We start from the raw sequence: 18,661 nt of genomic DNA on the forward strand, positions 1-18,661 counted from the left end.
TGTAGATGCGGGTAAATAAATGAAGTTTGACGTTGAGAGAGGCTGAGATTTCTTAAGGGGGTGAAGCCAAAGATGAGAAGGGGCAGAGTTGAGGATTTCTTGCTGGGAGCCAGAGAGAGGAACGCTTCATGACTTGCCATGTTTTCCCTCTCCACTTGAAGAGAAAGAAAAATGCAGCACATGAGGGATGGTAAACCTTTCTCCTCCTCTCGGCTTCAGCATCAAAACACTTGGCATCAGGATGCAGCCTTGAACTTTTGATAATGTATCAAATCACCCCTGTATTCAACGACAAAATCTCCTTTGCAGAATGAACCTCGTGCGAACAAACCACGTCCTGCAAGAAAAATAAAGGAAATTTTGAATCAGTTGGTGTGCTTTGTTTGGTGTGTGTGTCTGTGAACTTCTACAAGGACCACATGCTGATCTCCGCTGAGGGCCACAAATGAAAGGAATACTCCACATCAGTAAATAAGACAATACCATTCTCTGCCACAGTGCACTTAGATGTCTGCACTAGGAATTAAAGATGAGGGTAGAGGCGAGGAAGGGGAAGAAGAAGGAGATAAGATGAGGGTTGTCATGATTCTTCATTGCAACCCTGCATTTCCCAAAACAGAAGCACCTTACCCAGGGACATTGTTAAGTCTGTTGCCTACAAGTTATCCTACTCTATTATTACACCAGAAGAAGAAAGTTTACTGGAAGTTACTTGTGCTTCAGTGCATCTATAGCTATGGAAAACATCGTACCCTAACCCATAATGTCCATTCTTAAATAACAATCACCCTTGGTAAAGGAGCACCTTACACATTTTCATTTAGTATGTATGTAATTGCAAATATGAATGAAATACATAATAGTTGCCGATGCTCTTTTTGCCTCTTTGCCGCTGGCATTTCATAAAACCAAAATGACCTGTGGGTCTGCAATAGTCTGCATGATAACAAAGCACGTCTGAAAAAATGAACTGCTAACTGGCTGTTCAGACCAAAAAAACCACCACCTATAAAAAGATGTAAAGAAGTTGCTTGGAGCATATTGTGTCAGGTATGAGACACTGAAATACGATCCAGAAGGATGCCAGTAGTGGCAACCCACATTTCCTGCAGTGCCAGAGCCGCCCAGTTAACGCTTTAGCTTAAAATACATAAAATCACACCTACATCATATTGGAAATGTTGATATGATAAGTATTAAATGTACACATGTAACATTCATGTTGTACAGAACTGCACAATGCCAACTTTTATTTCATGAGACTGGGCCGGACTGTGCCAGCAAAGTTTTCTCACTGAAAAGTGGAGGCTGTTAAGGCTGATCCGGACAAGGCCTAAGACTGAGACCAATTTGTAGTACTTCTTATGCTCGTGTTTACTCTCACTGGCCTCTTAATTAGGTACACCTTGCTAGTACCAGGTTGGACCCCTTTTGCCTTTAGAACTGCCTTAATTCTTGGTGGCATAGATTCAACAAGATGCTGGAAACATTCCTCAAAGATTTTGGTCCATATTGACATGATAGCATTACACAGTTGCTGCAGATTTGTTGGCTGCTCATCCATGATGCCAAAGGTGCTCTATTGGACTGAGATCTGGTGACTGTGGAGGCCACTGGAGTACAGTGAACTCATTGTCATGTTCAAGAAACCAGTTTGAGATGATCTGAGCTTTGTGACATGGTGCATTATCCTGCTGGAAGTAGCCATCAGAAGATGGGTACACTGTGGTCATAAAGGGATGGACACGGTCAGCAACAATAGTCAGGTAGGCTGTGGTGTTTAAACCATGCTCAGTTGGTACTAAGGGGCCCAAAGCATGCCAAGAAAATCTCCCCCACACCATTACACCACCACCACCAGCCTGAACCGTTGATACAAGGCAGGATGGATCCAAGAGTGACAAAAACCTTTTTTTTTTTATTCAATGGCAGCACGACTAAGTTGATCTTCTATTGTCCAGTTTTGGTGAGCCTGTGTGAATTGTAGCCTCAGTTTCCTGTTGTTAGCTGACAGGAGTGGCACCTGGTGTGGTCTTCTGCTGCTGTAGCCCATCTGCTTCAAGGTTGGATGTGTTGTTGCTTCAGAGATGGTCTTCTGCAGACCTTGGTTGTAAGCAGTGGTTATTTGAGTTACTGTTGCCTTTCTGTCATCTTGAACCGCATTGGATATTTTCTCTTTTTGGGACCATCCTCTGTAAACCCTGGAGATGGTCGTGTGTGAAAATCCCAGTAGATCAGCACTTTCTCAGACCAGCCTGTCTGGCACCAACAACCATGCCACATTCAAAGTCACTTAAATCACCTGTCTTCCCGATCCTGATGCTCAGTTTGAACTTCAGCAGGTCGTCTTGACCATGTCTACATGCCTAAATGCATTGAGTTGCTGCCACGTGATTGGCTGATTAGCTATTTGCGTTAAAGAACAGTTGAACAGATGTACAGTACAGGCCAAAAGTTTGGACACACCTTCTCATTCAATGCGTTTTCTTTATTTTCATGACTATTTACATTGTAGATTCTCACTGAAGGCATCAAAACTATGAATGAACACATGTGGAGTTATGTACTTAACAAAAAAAGGTGAAATAACTGAAAACATGTTTTATATTCTAGTTTCTTCAAAATAGCCACCCTTTGCTCTGATTACTGCTTTGCACACTCTTGGCATTTTCAGTTATTTCACCTTTTTTTGTTAAGTACATAACTCCACATGTGTTCATTCATAGTTTTGATGCCTTCAGTGAGAATCTACAATGTAAATAGTCATGAAAATAAAGAAAACGCATTGAATGAGAAGGTGTGTCCAAACTTTTGGCCTGTACTGTACATAATAAAGTGGCCAGTGAGTGTATATAGAATTGGTAAGCAAAATGTCTGCTGTATATTTGAAAATGTGATTGGCAGTTTTTCATGTAAACTCATTACCCAAGCTCCAAAGACAACCTCAGGACCAATATATCCATCAGGTCTACATGCTGCCTCTAGGAACAAGTCTAATGATTATTAGTAATTATGACATTTTTCTTCAACAGCTAATGGTTGTGTTCATTGACATTCTTTCATTACTAAGTTTGTATTTTCTTATTTGGAGACCCTTTTGTAAAAATGTTTTTCAGGCTTATTGACTGGAGCGACAGAGGAAATCATTTTTGGTTTATCATGAGACAGGAATCATCCATACAATACAAATTGTTATTGTAATGAGAAAAGATTGATCCCCAGAGGGCAAATGCGGTTGTGGCAGAGGCACAGGAACAGATATTAATTCAAATTAATTATAGTAAAAATTATTATTATTATTGATAATAATAAGAGGTGTATAATCTTAAATAAGAACCTAAGTGAAAGTAGAAACTATACAAGAGCAGTTAATGACAAAACTACATGGCAGATGTCACAGTGATGGGATTAGTAGCAGCAGTCTGGTGGTTAACGTTGACTCCAGTTTCGACTGCATTCATTTTCTCCCAAGGATGAGATCCTGCAACGTAGTGTGGGTATTTTATAATTCAATCATTTCGAGTGTATTTCTTTGTGGTTTCACAGCACTTTACTGTGGCATTTCAGTGCAGGTCGAACTGAAGCTGTTAAATCTTTTCAGCATGTGTATCAAGACTGTGAGGCTTCCAGAGACAGGCAGATGGATAATAATATAATTGGTGAGAGTTCCCATTTGCTTTTACCATCAGGGAAAAGGTACAGGTCTCCACTGTGCAGGAGAAATAAATACAAACATGCTTTTTTCCCAGAGTCTATTGGAATGCTGAATAAATGTAGAGCAGAGAAAGGTCCCAATTTTTAAGTTTTATTGCAAGAGGACATCGCAGTTTGTTTCCTTACAAAGTTTTGCAAAGTTTCTTTGCCTGTATTTCTATAGGAGACAATGAAAGGTTATTCCATCATAATGTATAGGGTGAGATATCAACCATGGCCTGATTGCCCCTGGCCAAAAAAGCCCCACATGCCAACTAGTGGTATAGTGATTTAATTCAAGTAATTTACTTTTTCTCTGTTTACACTGTGAACAATTGTGGATGGTACCAATGGAACCATTCTGTACCGTCCCCATTTTTGGTCCCCCCTCTGTTGGTGTACCTAGCACACAGATCTGGTACTAGAACGTGGAGCAGTGAACACTGCAGTCCGTTGATTGGTCAATAGCAGACGGTCTCTCTGCTCAGGGCTGAATTGTGGCTGGTTTTGAGGCTTAATAGAGCTAATTCAGCTAATAGAGCTAACAGCTAGTTGAGCTAATATAGCTAATTCAGCTAAGAACTATCAGCTAATAGAGCTAACAGTTAATAGAGCTAACAGCTAACTCAGCTAAAGCAACAGCTACTGGAGCTTAACACAGCAAATTGCCCTTAATGTAAGGAATTGGTTTTTATACGTTTACATTTAGCCATCAAAAATATTTTTGATGGCTAAGCTCTGTCTATGGGTGCATCGAAAGTCCTTAATTTCAGGATTGTTTCCCTTCCTACTCTCCTCTCCTTGCGTCTTAGTCCCTCTCAACGAGGAGAAACGTGAGGAAATCATGCAAGGAGAGAGGATACGAGGAAATATGAATTAAGAGACATTGGACTTCCTCTCCAGGGTTTTCCCTGCCATTATACAGCTTAGGCACGGAACCTAAGCATTTTTGCGACTCGCCTAAGCGAAAAATCAGCCTCGATCTCGTCAGCATGCTCCACACATGCGCTGTCTCCCCACAACTCGCAATTGCATCGTCATTTAAAAAGACATCGTGAAACAACCCTTCCATCGCGATGGGCGTCGGATCGCCATTGGCACAACCCTAGTAGGATGTATTTCAGGATAATATAAAGTGCAGTGTGCTGAGGTAGAATTTAAATGAGGCGTTATAATCTATGTAAAATTATAATAATATAGGTAAGTGTATAGGCTACCCCTGTGTATCATAAATAATAGCTTATTTTGGGACAGTGATCCCCTCAGTGCTGTGCTATTAGTTTAAAACTGTAGTGTCCCGGTGCAATTCTCTCTCGCATGAGTTTTACAGTGGAGACAAAAATGAGATGAGTCACACTGTCACTTCACTGCATTAAAGAATGAAGATGGAGCCGAGAGGAGAGGGGGAGGAATGAGAGACAGGGAGTGAGGGATATACATATTTTGCTATCCTTGGTGATAACATTAATGTCAAGGTGGAAGCGGGAAGGAAGACATCAAAGCTAATGAATATTTATGGTTGCCCACAGTAAAGTGCTGTTTTAGAGTGAAGTGGGACAGAATGGCCTCATGAAGACAGCACTTTAGGGCCTACTCCTGCACAGACTGTGGGTCTATGAATATTCATTGTTCTCAATGTTTCCCACAGGACAGGAATCTATTTGTGGTTACGGCCAGGCTCCGCCAGCTGCAAACGTAGCGTCACATCAGCATAGCAGCGTATTCATCTTGTCATCCGTAAAATGTGCGTAAGGTTTTACCTATGCATGGTTTGGCCTATAATGCTATTTATCTTCACTTTTGATAGGTCTGTGACATGATGAACTCTTTGTACAATTAAATGAGGATATACAAAATGGTATTTTTTTTACATGTGCTCTCTGAAAGCTCAGTTCAGTGGAGGAAGCAGCAATGCTATCTGTAATATCCTGATGCTATAGAATGCTGCATTACATTCAAGCTGAATTCCTGCATTTAACAGCTCAGTGACACATTGTTAGCGCGACATGTGTCACTGGCTGCGGCGCAGCCTGTATGGATGTTATATCAGAGCATATTTGTTGGAAAGTATCGGAGCGTGTTCAAAGTGGCATAGTCTATAACCCCATCATATGCCAGACAGCATGATGTCCTTGAGCATATTTCACAACATGCTGCATTAACCTTCCCAACTGTGCATTTGTCAAAGTGTCACAGCCGCCGCAGCCAATGCTGTTTAAAAAAACCTTTTATGTCATATTTTCCATGCGGAAAATCTGCAGGTGAGAATCCTGCGGAGGTAAACCCAGTTACATAAAGGGAGATAAGGAAAAGCAGGAGAAATGATCAGAAAGCAGAAAAAGAAAATACATTTCAGTGTCGGGACATAGGGTGTTGCCATGGTTACTTGTCTCACACTAGTGCCAGCCTATCCTAAAGTAAACACTGCCTGATGAGTACAAGGAAACACAGTGCCTTTGTGTCGTGCGGTCTGGTGTACAGTACTATAAAAGATTTTCTGAGTGCAGGTTCACTTATCTGACGTGTGCATGTGTCTTTTTTTACTACCTACTGGGTTTGCTTAAGTGGTGCTGTCACCCACTTAAAAAAATAAATGAGAAGGAAAAACTCACTTTTAATATGTTCATTATGAATTCTACATATCGCCCTTTGAGCAACTTTTTTTTCCGCTCTTATTCCAACCAAATTAGCACCACTGTATTTCGGTAAAATATTCAGCTCTTTAAAAACCTTCCCCACTCTTTCTTCTGCACATCAGGGTATAACTAGTGGTTGCACAGACCTTCACATGACCTCAGGGGAAGACATTTATTGTCTGCGAAAACCAATCTGTGTCCATCAAAAAAATAGTGCGTAGGTGAATTGTCCTTGAGCATGGCAGTAAAGCATTTTCTGTATTGTACATCACTCTGAGTTAGCATCAGCTGAATGCCTAAAACCTGAAGGTGATTGTTTATTTTTTACAGTGAATGATACAAATTTGGCTCATATTTTCATAATTCTGGTATAATTGCAATAGTGCCCTCTCCTCCTCCATCTCTCCTGCTTTGTCTCCCTCTCCATCATCCGTCTGCCTTTCATGTGTTTCTAGCTCTCATTAACAGCACACTCCTGTAAGCCCAAGTGCCTCTTACTGTCCAACTGTTGAGTCACCTCTTGACTTGTGAAGTAAGCACAGTTCCTAGCCTCTTACCCGGGCCCTGCGAACTGTGTGTCTGTTGCTGGAGAGCCTGAACAGACTTGAATAAATCCTGTGAAGTACAGGCTAACGCTGTGCTTTATTAACCTGGGCAGTAGTGAAGTGGGGCACCTGCTCCAACACAGCAATGTTCAACTTAAGGCCCGTGGGCCAAATGTGGCCCACCATGGGTGCAGGGTAGCCTGCCAACCATTTTCTAATTTACAATGAAAATGAATAGATTCACAGTGGATTTTTTTTTTGTACTTTGAATGTAAATAAGGTGCCAGAGTGCATAAAAAAACATCATTTTAGAGCTTGTTTCTAAATCTGAAAGTGCCAAGGGAGGTCTGAGCTAGGCCTCAAACCCTAGAAACACCCTTGCGTTCACCTGACCTGTGTGGAGCTGCTGCGACTGGCTGTTAAATATCTGATTTATCTGTCATAAAAGCCTGGTGTCAAGCCCTGTGCCCAATTAATTTAGTTAATACATTAATAATTCAGTTAATTTGAAAATAAATAATGTCAAAGAAGGATCAGTTATCAGCCGTTTAATCTGTATTCTTTTTATTTGATAGATATTATCAGTGTCAGTTAAATTTATGTTTATTAACTCCCTGGCCTCCTACTGGCAAAAGAAGTTGAGTATCCCTGCTCTTCAGGCACACACCTGCTCATCTACTAAGCTTTCAAATGTCCGCCACGGACATTTAGAGACAGGAAAAGTAGGCTCTTTCACAAAGACATTTTGACATGTCACTGTAGGAACAACACAGGTGTGAACAATTAAATCAGTGATGGCTGAATTCTATTTATCTGCTTTGATGTCAGGACACTTGTACCCTGCATGGTTGTTCACTGTCACTCTCACTGGAGCATTTGAATAAAACAGAGTCATTGTTAGTGCTTTAACACCTGTGCTTTTGTCAGGGGTGTTGTGTTGGATGTGAAAGTGGGACTGATTACTCAGGGCTCCAGTGGGAGGGGGGCCCTCGAACAGCCTGAATTAGTGCCACAACTAAAAAAAAAAATTGCTTAAATCACTAAAAGGCTTAACTATGTATAAAAAAAAAAACAAAAATCCTAGGGACTGTTCATAATTTATTAGGGGGGAGGGGTGGTGCAAAAAGGGGAGGGCATATGAAATAATTTTCTAAGCACTGGGGAGGGATTGTACTCGTTTAACACACTATTTCATGCAGTTTTTATCTGCTGGAGGGTCACGTAGGGGAGCGTAGTACGACAAAAATACAAATTTAAATTGCTGTATTTTGTACTTATTTTAAGACCAATTTTTACAATAAAAACATGCGTTCAAAGTCTGCGTTGTCTTAAAAAATCACCAAAATTTCACCATTTATCATGGCTAGAAACTATAAATACAAAAATTACCATTGGATTTTTAAAGTTCCTGTTCTTGAACACATCATGTGCAATGAAAACCAAAAATAAATCCGAACCAAATCTGAGCTTTAAATAGTGCTACCTCAACCTCATCAAAATCACTTATTATTTTCTACATCTCATTTAAAACTTGCCCAAAAATAAATCATTTGTAGGCTACGAACAAACGAGCGTGCATGACAGACGTGAGTAAGAACCTGAGGCTTTTTTCCAAGTCCAGGATTTCGTCTTTAACTTTTAACTTTCAAACATCAAAGGGTACATTTTAAAAATCTTATAACCAATTTATGATGGAGGAAGGGTCATGCATTTTCTGCCAGTCACTCAGGGAGGCTCAAGGAAAAGAAGTCACAACCCCACCACTCCCCTCCTCTGATAAGTTAACAACAGTCCCTTAAAGACGCAAAATAGTTTAGTCGCCCCCTGCACTTGGATTTGTCTCTAAATGCACCTAAAGCTAAGTGAGTGACTGCCTATGCTGCTGGGGCACCACCGTACACTGTCATGTCTTACCCCAAAGAAAAGACAGAACGAAAGGAAAGGGAAAGTAAGCAAGCGAGAGACATCCATTAAAAGAGGACAGGGGGCTCACAGAGCCTGCTGATGCATACAGCCCAGAGTTTGGTGCTACACCCCTTGCTTTCCCTTCTGTGACAATACAAAATGGCCACCGTAAGAAAGGCTAATTGGTGTGCTGTGGCTGCATGCAGGTGAGTTCAGCAGTATGGTGAGGAAAAGTGGATCGTATGTTGTATTTGCTCCCAAATTTTAGTCAGTTTAACTGAAAACTTCACTTTACTCCAAAGCAGTATGTCAGTGTGAGAACAGTATGTTCCCGTAACGAGAGCTTTGCTTCTTTTTTAGCACGTTAGCAAACTAGCTAGTATGCTAATTAAGCAGGGTAAGTAATGGATACCAGTTACTGCTTATGCGGTTATACTGCTTTTTTTTTTTTTACACTCAGTAAGTTGTACTGAAACTCATATTTTAGGCTACATTCAAAATGGGAAGAATAAGAAAGTGTTACGTTAACTTATCAGTGACACATTAGTCTGTTCCACTATCGTTAGCTTGTTACTGTAGAAGTTAAAAAGCTTATTAACTGTATTGTATTTCATGAAAAACAAAAAAACTACATGTATTAGCGTTACTGTTGTGACATATGTAACATATAGGATGTCACAAACTGCTAATATTTTATGAACAGGCCGTGTGCATTTTTAATCTGTATAACGTAACGTGAATTCGGCCTCCCTACAAGATGGTAGCATGTTAGCATGTATTGTGCTGTAGTGTACTGTGTTGTTGAGTGAACACACTGGTCGTGTAATGGTTTTGAGTGCACCATGCCTTCTCTTTACAGCTTATAAAAGCTAAGAAAATGGTGCTCACTCAGAAAAATTGTTGGCAACAAACAGGCTACAGTGATAATCACAATATACGCAATGCACGCGCTGTGGAGCACAATATTGAGCCAATTCTACCTGTGGAGAGGCAACTCTGTGGCACCTTGTAATGGAAAAGCAATCAATGGAAGACTATTAGCTGCTGACATTTACCGCCTTTGAGTCTTTTTTCTCCCCATCATGTCATATTATGACTTCAGTAGCCCTCCATACTATGATTACTCAACTATAGTGTATTTTTCATGTTATGTGAGTCGTAGTTGTGTATAGTTTTGCAACATGTTTCTTATATTACAGTTTAAAGTTCTCTCTGTGTCAACATGATGTGTTGCAAAGAGCCATTTGTTGAATTTCAGAGCATAGTGATATTTCAGTAAAAAAAACTTGTCTGGGTATCATGCTTTAAGGTTACTGGTAGAGTGGAGCAAACATTTCCCATCTCCCACACACCCTCCTCAAACTGCATTTATGCAGGAGCACTTGAAACTCTCAGGTGATGGAGCAGACACGTGGGGCATGCAAAAATGTAGTGGCTTTTGAAGTAGTTTCAAGCAAACTGCTAAAACACTGTACGCTGTATATATTTTTTTATTTTTTATTTTTTGTCAAGAGTATGTGTGTTTTGTATAAGTCAAAATCAGGCTATTGGCGGACCCTTACTGTGTCTGTGATGGTAATAGTTTGCCAGAGCCTTGGGGGAGCTGCTCAGCAGGCAATGGTGTGTGTGTGTGTGCATTCGTGCATTTGCCTGTGTGTTTGTGTGCGCGTATCAGCAGGAAAGGGTAGAGCAGGCCCCACAGTGCATGTCTCAGAAGCCAAGTCATCAACCCTTTTAATCCAGCCCAGCAGGGATATGTTTCTGTTTTTGGCAGTGCATGTGTATGTGTGTATTTGAAGAAGAACTCCATGAGAACTGCTGCCATAAAGTTAGTTATGTTATTCTTAGGCAAAGAAGAAATCTGTCCATAAATATCTTCTAACCCGACATGCGTCTTTGGTCTAGATTTGAACAGGAATATTGATGAGTTTTGTCCTTGTCATGCTGATTTTTTCAGGTTGTGTTTGAAGATATTTCCTGATGTGTCTAATGGACAGTCCCCTCTCTCTCCATCCTCCTCTCTTCTCTCTTCCCCTGCAGGACGAATGTCATAGGATGAACACTGCTGGTGGGGTGTGTCTGTCTGTGCTGTCCTCTCTCCTGGCTGTGGCTGGGGCCCTGGCTGCCTTGTCTGCCCTCGCTCTAGCTCCTCTCTCTGCCCTGGCTGAGGCTGCCTATGGGGCTGCCGACGGCATCCCCAGCACTGGGGCAGAGGGGGCCCCCTCGCCTGTCTCCTCACCATGCTCCAGCCTTGTAGCTGGGGTGCTCTATGGCTCTTTCTCCCTAAGGGAGCTCTTTCCCTCCAGGGCGCCGGGCTGTTCCTGGTCCCTGGAAAACCCTGATCCCACCAAGTACTCCCTCTACCTCCGCTTCACCCGCCACCCTGTCATCTGCCGGACACACTCCCCCATGCTTCTCTCCCTTGACCACCACCTGGCCAATCAAAGCTGTCCCCTACACATACAGACAGCTGCTGCCAAGGATCAGGAAGTCATTGATCTCTGTGGCAGCGAATCCAACCCAGAGGGACCGTACTCCTTCCTACAGTTTGATAAGAACTTCGTCCAACTATGTCTAACAAGACATCCAGCTGCAGATGAGCCTCAGGTATCTAAGGAGTTGCTGGAGCTGAGACTGGTGGAGGTGTTGCTCATTAACAATGAGAACTCGAGTCAGTTTACCTGCGGCGTGCTCTGCCGATGGTTTGAGGAGTGTTTACGTACAGGTCACAACGGAGACCAGGAGGTTTCTGACGGTGATGGTTGTGGGATGACCCAGACGGGATGTATCTGTCCAAACCACAACATCATGGCTCCACCTATTCCGTTGCTCCCGGAGACACCCCACAGTTTTAGCAACGGCTCGCTGGTTCCTGATGACTGCTGCGTCACCGAGCTGCATTCTAATGAAGCGATCGCCATAGCACCCAGAGATGTTCGACAAGGTAGGATCATGTTAAACATTAGCACATGTCTCTGCACTGAGCATATTGTTTATGCCCTGTAACATGACATGCTGTGACACAAATTTCCAAAGAACACATAATTTTTTGGTGGTGGCCCATATGTTGCTAAAACCATGAAATAATTCAACCACATGTGAACAGTTGTTTATTTGTGTACCAAGCTTGCAGTAACAGACAAGAAAAGTTTGTCTTGTTATCCTGGCTTTTGATACCACTTCAGGGAGGTCACATGCCTCCACTTGACAGAGAATTCATTATTTGAATTTTGTTTGTTGGCCTTTAATTAAAAAACGAAGCAGTTCAAAGGGGGCTCTTTAAACCTCTCATCAAAAGATTTGTAAATGGCTGTCAAAAATTCAGCCCTCTGATCTATATTTTAGAGACACCCCATGTGGTCAAGAGGTGTGGCTCCTAGGACTTCAGTTTCCATGCTGCACACTATTGTGTGTGCGTGCATGTGTGTGTGTGCAAAACCATCTGTTCGCAATGTTTGGACAAGATCAGATTTGACACCCATGCACACACACGTGCACATGGTCATTCATACGTCAATGAATTGAACATGAAGCAGACAATCCCTTCGCACACATAGCACATGGGAATATGTATGCATGTGTGCATCTGCAGAAATTCAGTGTGTGTTTGATTTTGTGTGTTTGTGTCTGCCTGTAAGCAACGTAGATAAGTGTTTTATCTGTACAGAGATGGACGAGTGCTTGCACTAAAGCTTTCTTATCCATTTTAGTTTATCACTGCCACCAGAGTATTTTCTTTAAAGTAATTAAATTAGACTAATGTAGAAGTGGGCATAGATATACAGACTACGTTGTGCTTTGTGTTATGATTTTACAGAATTACATAATAATTTTCCTTTGGGTGGATTATAGGCATGTTTGCAGAGCGAACAGCACTAATTAGAACCCAGTTACTCTTATTGCAAGCCTTTAACAACACACTAACACACATACTGAGAGCTCTAGGGAGTCTTACCTTGCTGACGGGAAGGTTATCGTTCTCTGGATTCAATCAGTGGGGATCATCTAATATACTCAGAGCGGGAGAAAGGGAGGAATGGGGAAGAGTCATGGTGTAGGAGGACTGATGCACTGTTGCTTGAGACAAAAGCTAAATGGATAGCGCCGCTTAGTAAATTGATGCCAAGTGTCGGGGTAATACCGAACTTATGCCAGTTGCCTGGAAGCTCTGTTGGCTTTTCTGCGTCTCACCTCAAAGACACTGATGTTGCATACATATTGGTTAGTGGCTGGTCTCTCTATGAGGAACCGTTCACCACTCATGGAGACCGCTGTGAACCGCAGAGAGCCCTTGATGAGAAGATAGCTTGACGAAGTGTGGGCAAGCCTTTGTGTGCAGAAGACTGTTTTCTTCCAAACAATTCCCCTATGTCCTAATTACCCTAAAATAGCAGAATTACTGTAAACCCAACATCGCGCTGTCAGAGTGAGAGCCAGAAGCTTGCCTCTATCCTGTTTCTCTCTCCATTAAAAGACAAACACTGACACCCTCACCGAGTCAGACTCTTGAAAACGAAGTTTAAAGTCTAACTCTCTCCTCCTTCATCTCTCTGTCTCTCCCTGTCTCCTTCTGTCTCACGATTTGACTCCACAACCCTTCCTACACCTTATCATTTACAAGGCAGTTATGAGAACAGTTTGCCTTTTCACCTTTAAAAAATAAACCTTCTTGCACATGCAAAGTGATTGACTTAGTGGTGCTTTTTGACATTAAATAAAGACGGATACACTGAACCTTATTTTTTAAAAGTGATTTCTCGATTGAAATATCCTTGGGCAAGACGCTGATCCACAAATTGCTCCCAGTGGTCATACCAGCACCTCACGTGGTAGTATATGTAAATGGATGAGTGAGAGGCAAACAATAAATGCTCTGGAAAAAAGAACCATATTGAGGACAACTTGATGGACGAAACAGAGGAAATCTAAAAGCAGGACAGAAGAACCCTCACCATCCCACAACAAGGCAGCAACATTTTATTTATTTTGAATTGAATTAGTTATATTGATTTGGTAAGTAGGTTGGTTGTATGTAGTGACTAAGATGTTCCCATATACTTTGGAGCGTCTGTAACGGAGTACATTTAGGCCGTGACTCACTCCTTGATTTAAAGGTGGCACATCACACTTCTTTTTTTTTGAGTGGGACATTTTGCTCGACACGCAGGCTGACCATTTTTACCAGCAGGGCTGATATTTTTTTCACCTTGTGAATCTGTGTGTGCGGCATCATGGCAAAGTGTGGTTCATGATAGTGTCACAACCGTGCAAGATGCAGTCATGAATCTTTACCGGTGTTAAGTTGAGATCACTATGAAGGTTGAGTTTGAAGATGGATGTGGTCTGAGCAAGAGGGGTAGGATGTAAGAAAGGGGCCCACATTGGTTTTATTTCACAAATTGGCATTGTAGCTGGTGTAATCCCGTTTCAAGTACGGATGCACCGATCCAATATCTGGATCGAATATTGGCCCCGATATCATCAAAATAGATGGATCAGGTATTGGAAAATGCAACCTATACCTGAGGCGATCCTTTCCTTTTAAATCTATCGCGACGCGAGCTACGTCATACGTCATGGAGCGAAGGAGAGAATCTGCTGTGTGGAGGTATTTCACACTATTTCAACTGCTGTTGCACAGTTGTTAATTTTTGTTAAAAAAATGAATAGTTCATCATTGTGTTAATCTGTTTCATCTTGTTTCATTTTATCTTAAGAAAGAACTGTGTAGTCATCAATGCCTGATGCCTCTAGTCTTTTCTGTTCTACATGTAAAGGTATATAGCTTTTTAGGTCAACCATGGTATCGGATCGGTATCAGGTATCGGCTGATACTCAAAGCCACAGCATTGGGATCGGTATCGAAACTGAAAAAGGTGGATCGGTGCATCTCTAGTCTCAAGATGGTCTCTTGTTCCATTTCATCTTTCTAATCCTGAATAAGCAGGAATGGACCAAGCCACAGAGATATAAGAGACTGATCTGAATAATTGTCTATTCCTGCACATGTACTGTATGTCGATAGCTGTTGGTACAACAACTCATACTGCACAAAATATATATGAATAGCCGTCTAACATCCCAGTGTTTTTGTCTCTGAAATGAAAATATTTTGATGATTGCACTCAAGGTGGTCTCTTGTCTTCTGAAGATTTTAATTATACATAATTAATTGATACAAATAGCAATTAGCAAAATAATTAACCATGATTTTATCTGGAATGTGTGTTGCCTGAAAACCGGATGGACTGAAGAAAAGGAATTCTCAGCACAGATTTTATCTTCCTATTGTGATTCTGGGTGTGATGTACAACAGTCTATTATACTGACTGACCTTCAGTAGGCTTATTGTATTATTTCTATATCAACAGAACCCTTGGCAGGTCTTGCTGCCTGAAGCTGAGGATGGTTTTTGTTTCGTGACTGTTTCTTTAATATTAAGGGTATGACAGGTGCAGTTATCAAATTATACTTTGCACGACATTGGGTGACCTGAAGTGACATCATTTTTCTGTGCAGGTAATATCTGTCAATAATGAAAGGTATTTAGTGCAGATGCCTGTTTGTCCTTCATCCTCCAGGCTAGAGGAGACAGAAATAATTGTTAAAAAAGTACACATCTCAATGTGGAGTCTGGACTGTGACATTATACTTTCAGTCCATATGTACATTTTTAATTTTAGCCAGAAAGGACCTGGGTCTTTGTCCATTAAATCTATGAATGCATTACCCCATAAGTCATGACACTGAGCAGATTTTAACCACATATCTATGTAAAACACAGTTAAACAAACATTGTCTCATTTCCATATAAATTGGGTATTAAGGGGCAATGCAAGCTGAATTATGTTATATAAAACAAGTTTGCTATTTTTTCTATTTATTTACCAAGTAAAGGTATCTAACCCTTCTTTTATTTAGCATGGAAAGGGATCACATATGCGTGTGTGTACATACATCTGTCTTTACTGCTGAAGCTCTAAAGAGGAAGCAAAACTTCTCTGTATTTGACAAGCTGCTGATCTCACTCCATAGAAGTTTATAACACATACAAAGATCAACACAAAGGCCAACATGCAGAAAATTCATGCACCAGAGCCTTTCTATAACTACCCTGCTCCTGATGCAAGTCTTAGAAACCATATAATCACACACACACACACACACACACACACATACTGGTTTCCATGTTTCATGGGGACGAAGTTTGTAATCATCACTGGTGGGGACCACGCTTTCTAGAGGTTCTACAAGTTTGAAAAAAATTAGGTAAAGCAGCCATTGGTCAGTGAGCCTAAACACACCTTCAAACCTTTGAAAAGATGATGTACTGGTTTCCCCATGCCAGGTGGGGACTTCTGGAAAAATGAGTTTGCATGTTTACAGGGGACATCATTTGCATAAATTTGCATACTTTACACAGATTTATATTTTACTAGTGGGGACCTATTTTTATATTTACATGGCAAACAATGTAGTAAATTCTCCAACATACTGCATTTGGGATGAGATGAAACCTTATTACAAATATGGAGTTAAACCACATAGAAAATGTCGAGTTTAACATCCACTGTAGCAGCATCTAGAATCATGCAGAATGCCTGACATTATGAGTGATTAGAAAACACTGTGCCAGTGATGCGGGGTACTAAAGATGATTCTTAAAAGAGTGGATATTGTTACAAATTTCACAATTTTAAGTGGCAAACCAAGCAACATAAATACTACCCATGTCATCACATTACATATTTAACCTGTTCCAAAACCTTCATAGCTATTTAAAAACAAGGTGCTAAGAGGGTAAATACATTTGCATTAGTCAGCTGTCACTTGCCTGAATGATTAGACCTGTGGAACTAACTCCAGTACCCGTTAAATATATGGAGAGACTGATTCTCAAGCATGTAAAACAAAATATATCATGTCTGGTCTTGTTAGCCTACTACTCGGTCAACTCACCCACCCAGAAATCAAACTAATTTGATGTGCATAACATGCTTTTATAGAAACAGGTGAATGTGAAAGTGTTTACATTGCAAAATTACAATTCTGCAATGAATATAACAGTATGTGTATAACAAAACATACACATGCACAAGTTCCACAACTTCTGTGATGTCATGAAGACTCAAGCTTTTAAAGAAATACCTGTCAAACTGAACAATTGGCTTCATGAAACTACATTTTAAATGTAGGAAATGTTACATTCAACTGCAGGAAACACGCAGTTTGGCTGAGGAATCATACTCAGAAAAAACAAAACTTCTCCACAACCCTTTTCTTTGTATTATACCATTTAGATTAGACTATTTAGACATTTTCCTTTTAAGGCCGTAATCCTGTTGTAGATATAAAATTTCAAGTTCTTCCAGTCTCTCTTCCTGAGAGCTTCAGGTTCAGCCCGTAAACATTTCTCACAATCTCTCTTCGATGGTACAGTACAAGATCGGATGAACTGATTCATTTGCCTCTCTACTGCCCTAACCTCTGCCGGCTGCCAGGGTGTTCTTTTCTGTGGAGCTTTACCTGTAAGGGAGGAGACAAAAACAAAGGTATTAGTAACAGTGTAAGGGAAACGGTACAGTTCCAAGCTCTGCGTCAGTATATACAGTACAAGTGAAATTATGAGGCTGATCAGAGCTGAAATAAGCATCTGTCCTCAATGATTTGATCACAGTGTTCAGCTCTCAGTCCATCAGTTTACAGCTGACATAAACCTACATCCGAGCCACCACTTGTCATCAGATCCCATTCTAGGCCAGAGGGAAGACCCTCAAAAGTGCTTAAGTTTTTGAGATTCCCTTATGGAGGTGGAACAAAGAACGACAATGTTTTCCATCTTCTCTAAGGTCTCCCACATGAAATGGATTCTTGTTAGGAAAATAACAATTTAAAGTACCTCCAATTACCCACCAGTGCTTGGGGGCCACCAGACTGAGGGTTGCAAAGATGGTTTTCATTAATCTCCTGTCTCCAAATCTACTGATATTACTGCAATAATAATAAAAATGAGTAAAAAAAACAATCACCTTTGGAGGAATGTCCCACAGTACTGACTCCAGAAGATGCTCCATGCTCTGCTGATGGCCGTTTGTGTTGCTTGCTTGTTGAAGAGATTTCATTCCCCACAGTACCTGAAACAGTTTCCTCTGTTGACGGTTCTATGAAATATATATACACATATTTGAAAAGACATACTTCAAATGTACTACAAATATTCCGGCCATAGAAAACAAAGGTATGTCATTTATTGTTGCAAGAATGCTTTAAATTGCAAAAAGAAAAATCAGTGCATTAAACAAGTTTTAAAAATCTGTGTTTTCTTCATTTGTAACTAAATCTAAATATTCTATAACTAATAAATGATCAAGTTGAGGTTATATCTACTTCACGTCACATTGTTGCATCCAGTATTAACTTGACAAAAGTTTGTTTCACTTGTGTCATTCAACACCCCCAGCTTATTGATGGTCAAAGCCTGAGCACTGTCTCTTTTCATCTCTTTTTTTAGCAAGTCAGTTGAATGATGGCCAAGTGGCTAATGATATATCCCATTCTATATCTATGGTTGTTTAGGGCACAGTGTTTGAATTAATATTCAGATACTTCAGTTTGCCTATCCTTGAAGCAAAATTACTAATTTCACCCCAAAAAGACTGGCACAAGGAAAAGTCCTGCACTGTACTCAGTTACAATCCACCAGTGCTTGGGGGCCACCAGACGGAGGGGGGAAAAGATGGTAGGAATCTTTCACATTAATTTCATCTACTGATATTACTGCAATAATAATAAAAGAGTAAAAAAAAACAATCACCTTTGGGGGAATGTCCCACAGTACTGACTCCAGAAGATGCTCCATGCTCTGCTGATGGCTGTTTGTGT

At 40.9% G+C, this 18,661-nt stretch overlaps 1 protein-coding gene across 2 annotated transcripts in view; it reads left to right on the forward strand.

Moving 5' to 3' along the window:
* Window positions 1-18,661, forward strand: part of adgrb2 (adhesion G protein-coupled receptor B2) — a 316,757-nt gene that overhangs the window by 90,396 nt on the left and 207,700 nt on the right. Inside the window, exons 1-2 of one of the 2 annotated variants that reach the window (XM_049602673.1) lie at window positions 8,911-8,985; window positions 10,820-11,723. In XM_049602673.1, the coding sequence (XP_049458630.1) occupies window positions 8,980-8,985; window positions 10,820-11,723 (910 nt within the window). In that variant the 5' untranslated portion in view covers window positions 8,911-8,979. Of the gene's footprint in view, window positions 1-8,910; window positions 8,986-10,819; window positions 11,724-18,661 lie in introns of those variants that run through there. The other variant, XM_049602672.1, reaches the window with a different exon arrangement.

This window comes from Epinephelus fuscoguttatus, linkage group LG17 (assembly GCF_011397635.1).
Source record: "Epinephelus fuscoguttatus linkage group LG17, E.fuscoguttatus.final_Chr_v1".
NCBI lineage: Eukaryota > Metazoa > Chordata > Actinopteri > Perciformes > Serranidae > Epinephelus > Epinephelus fuscoguttatus.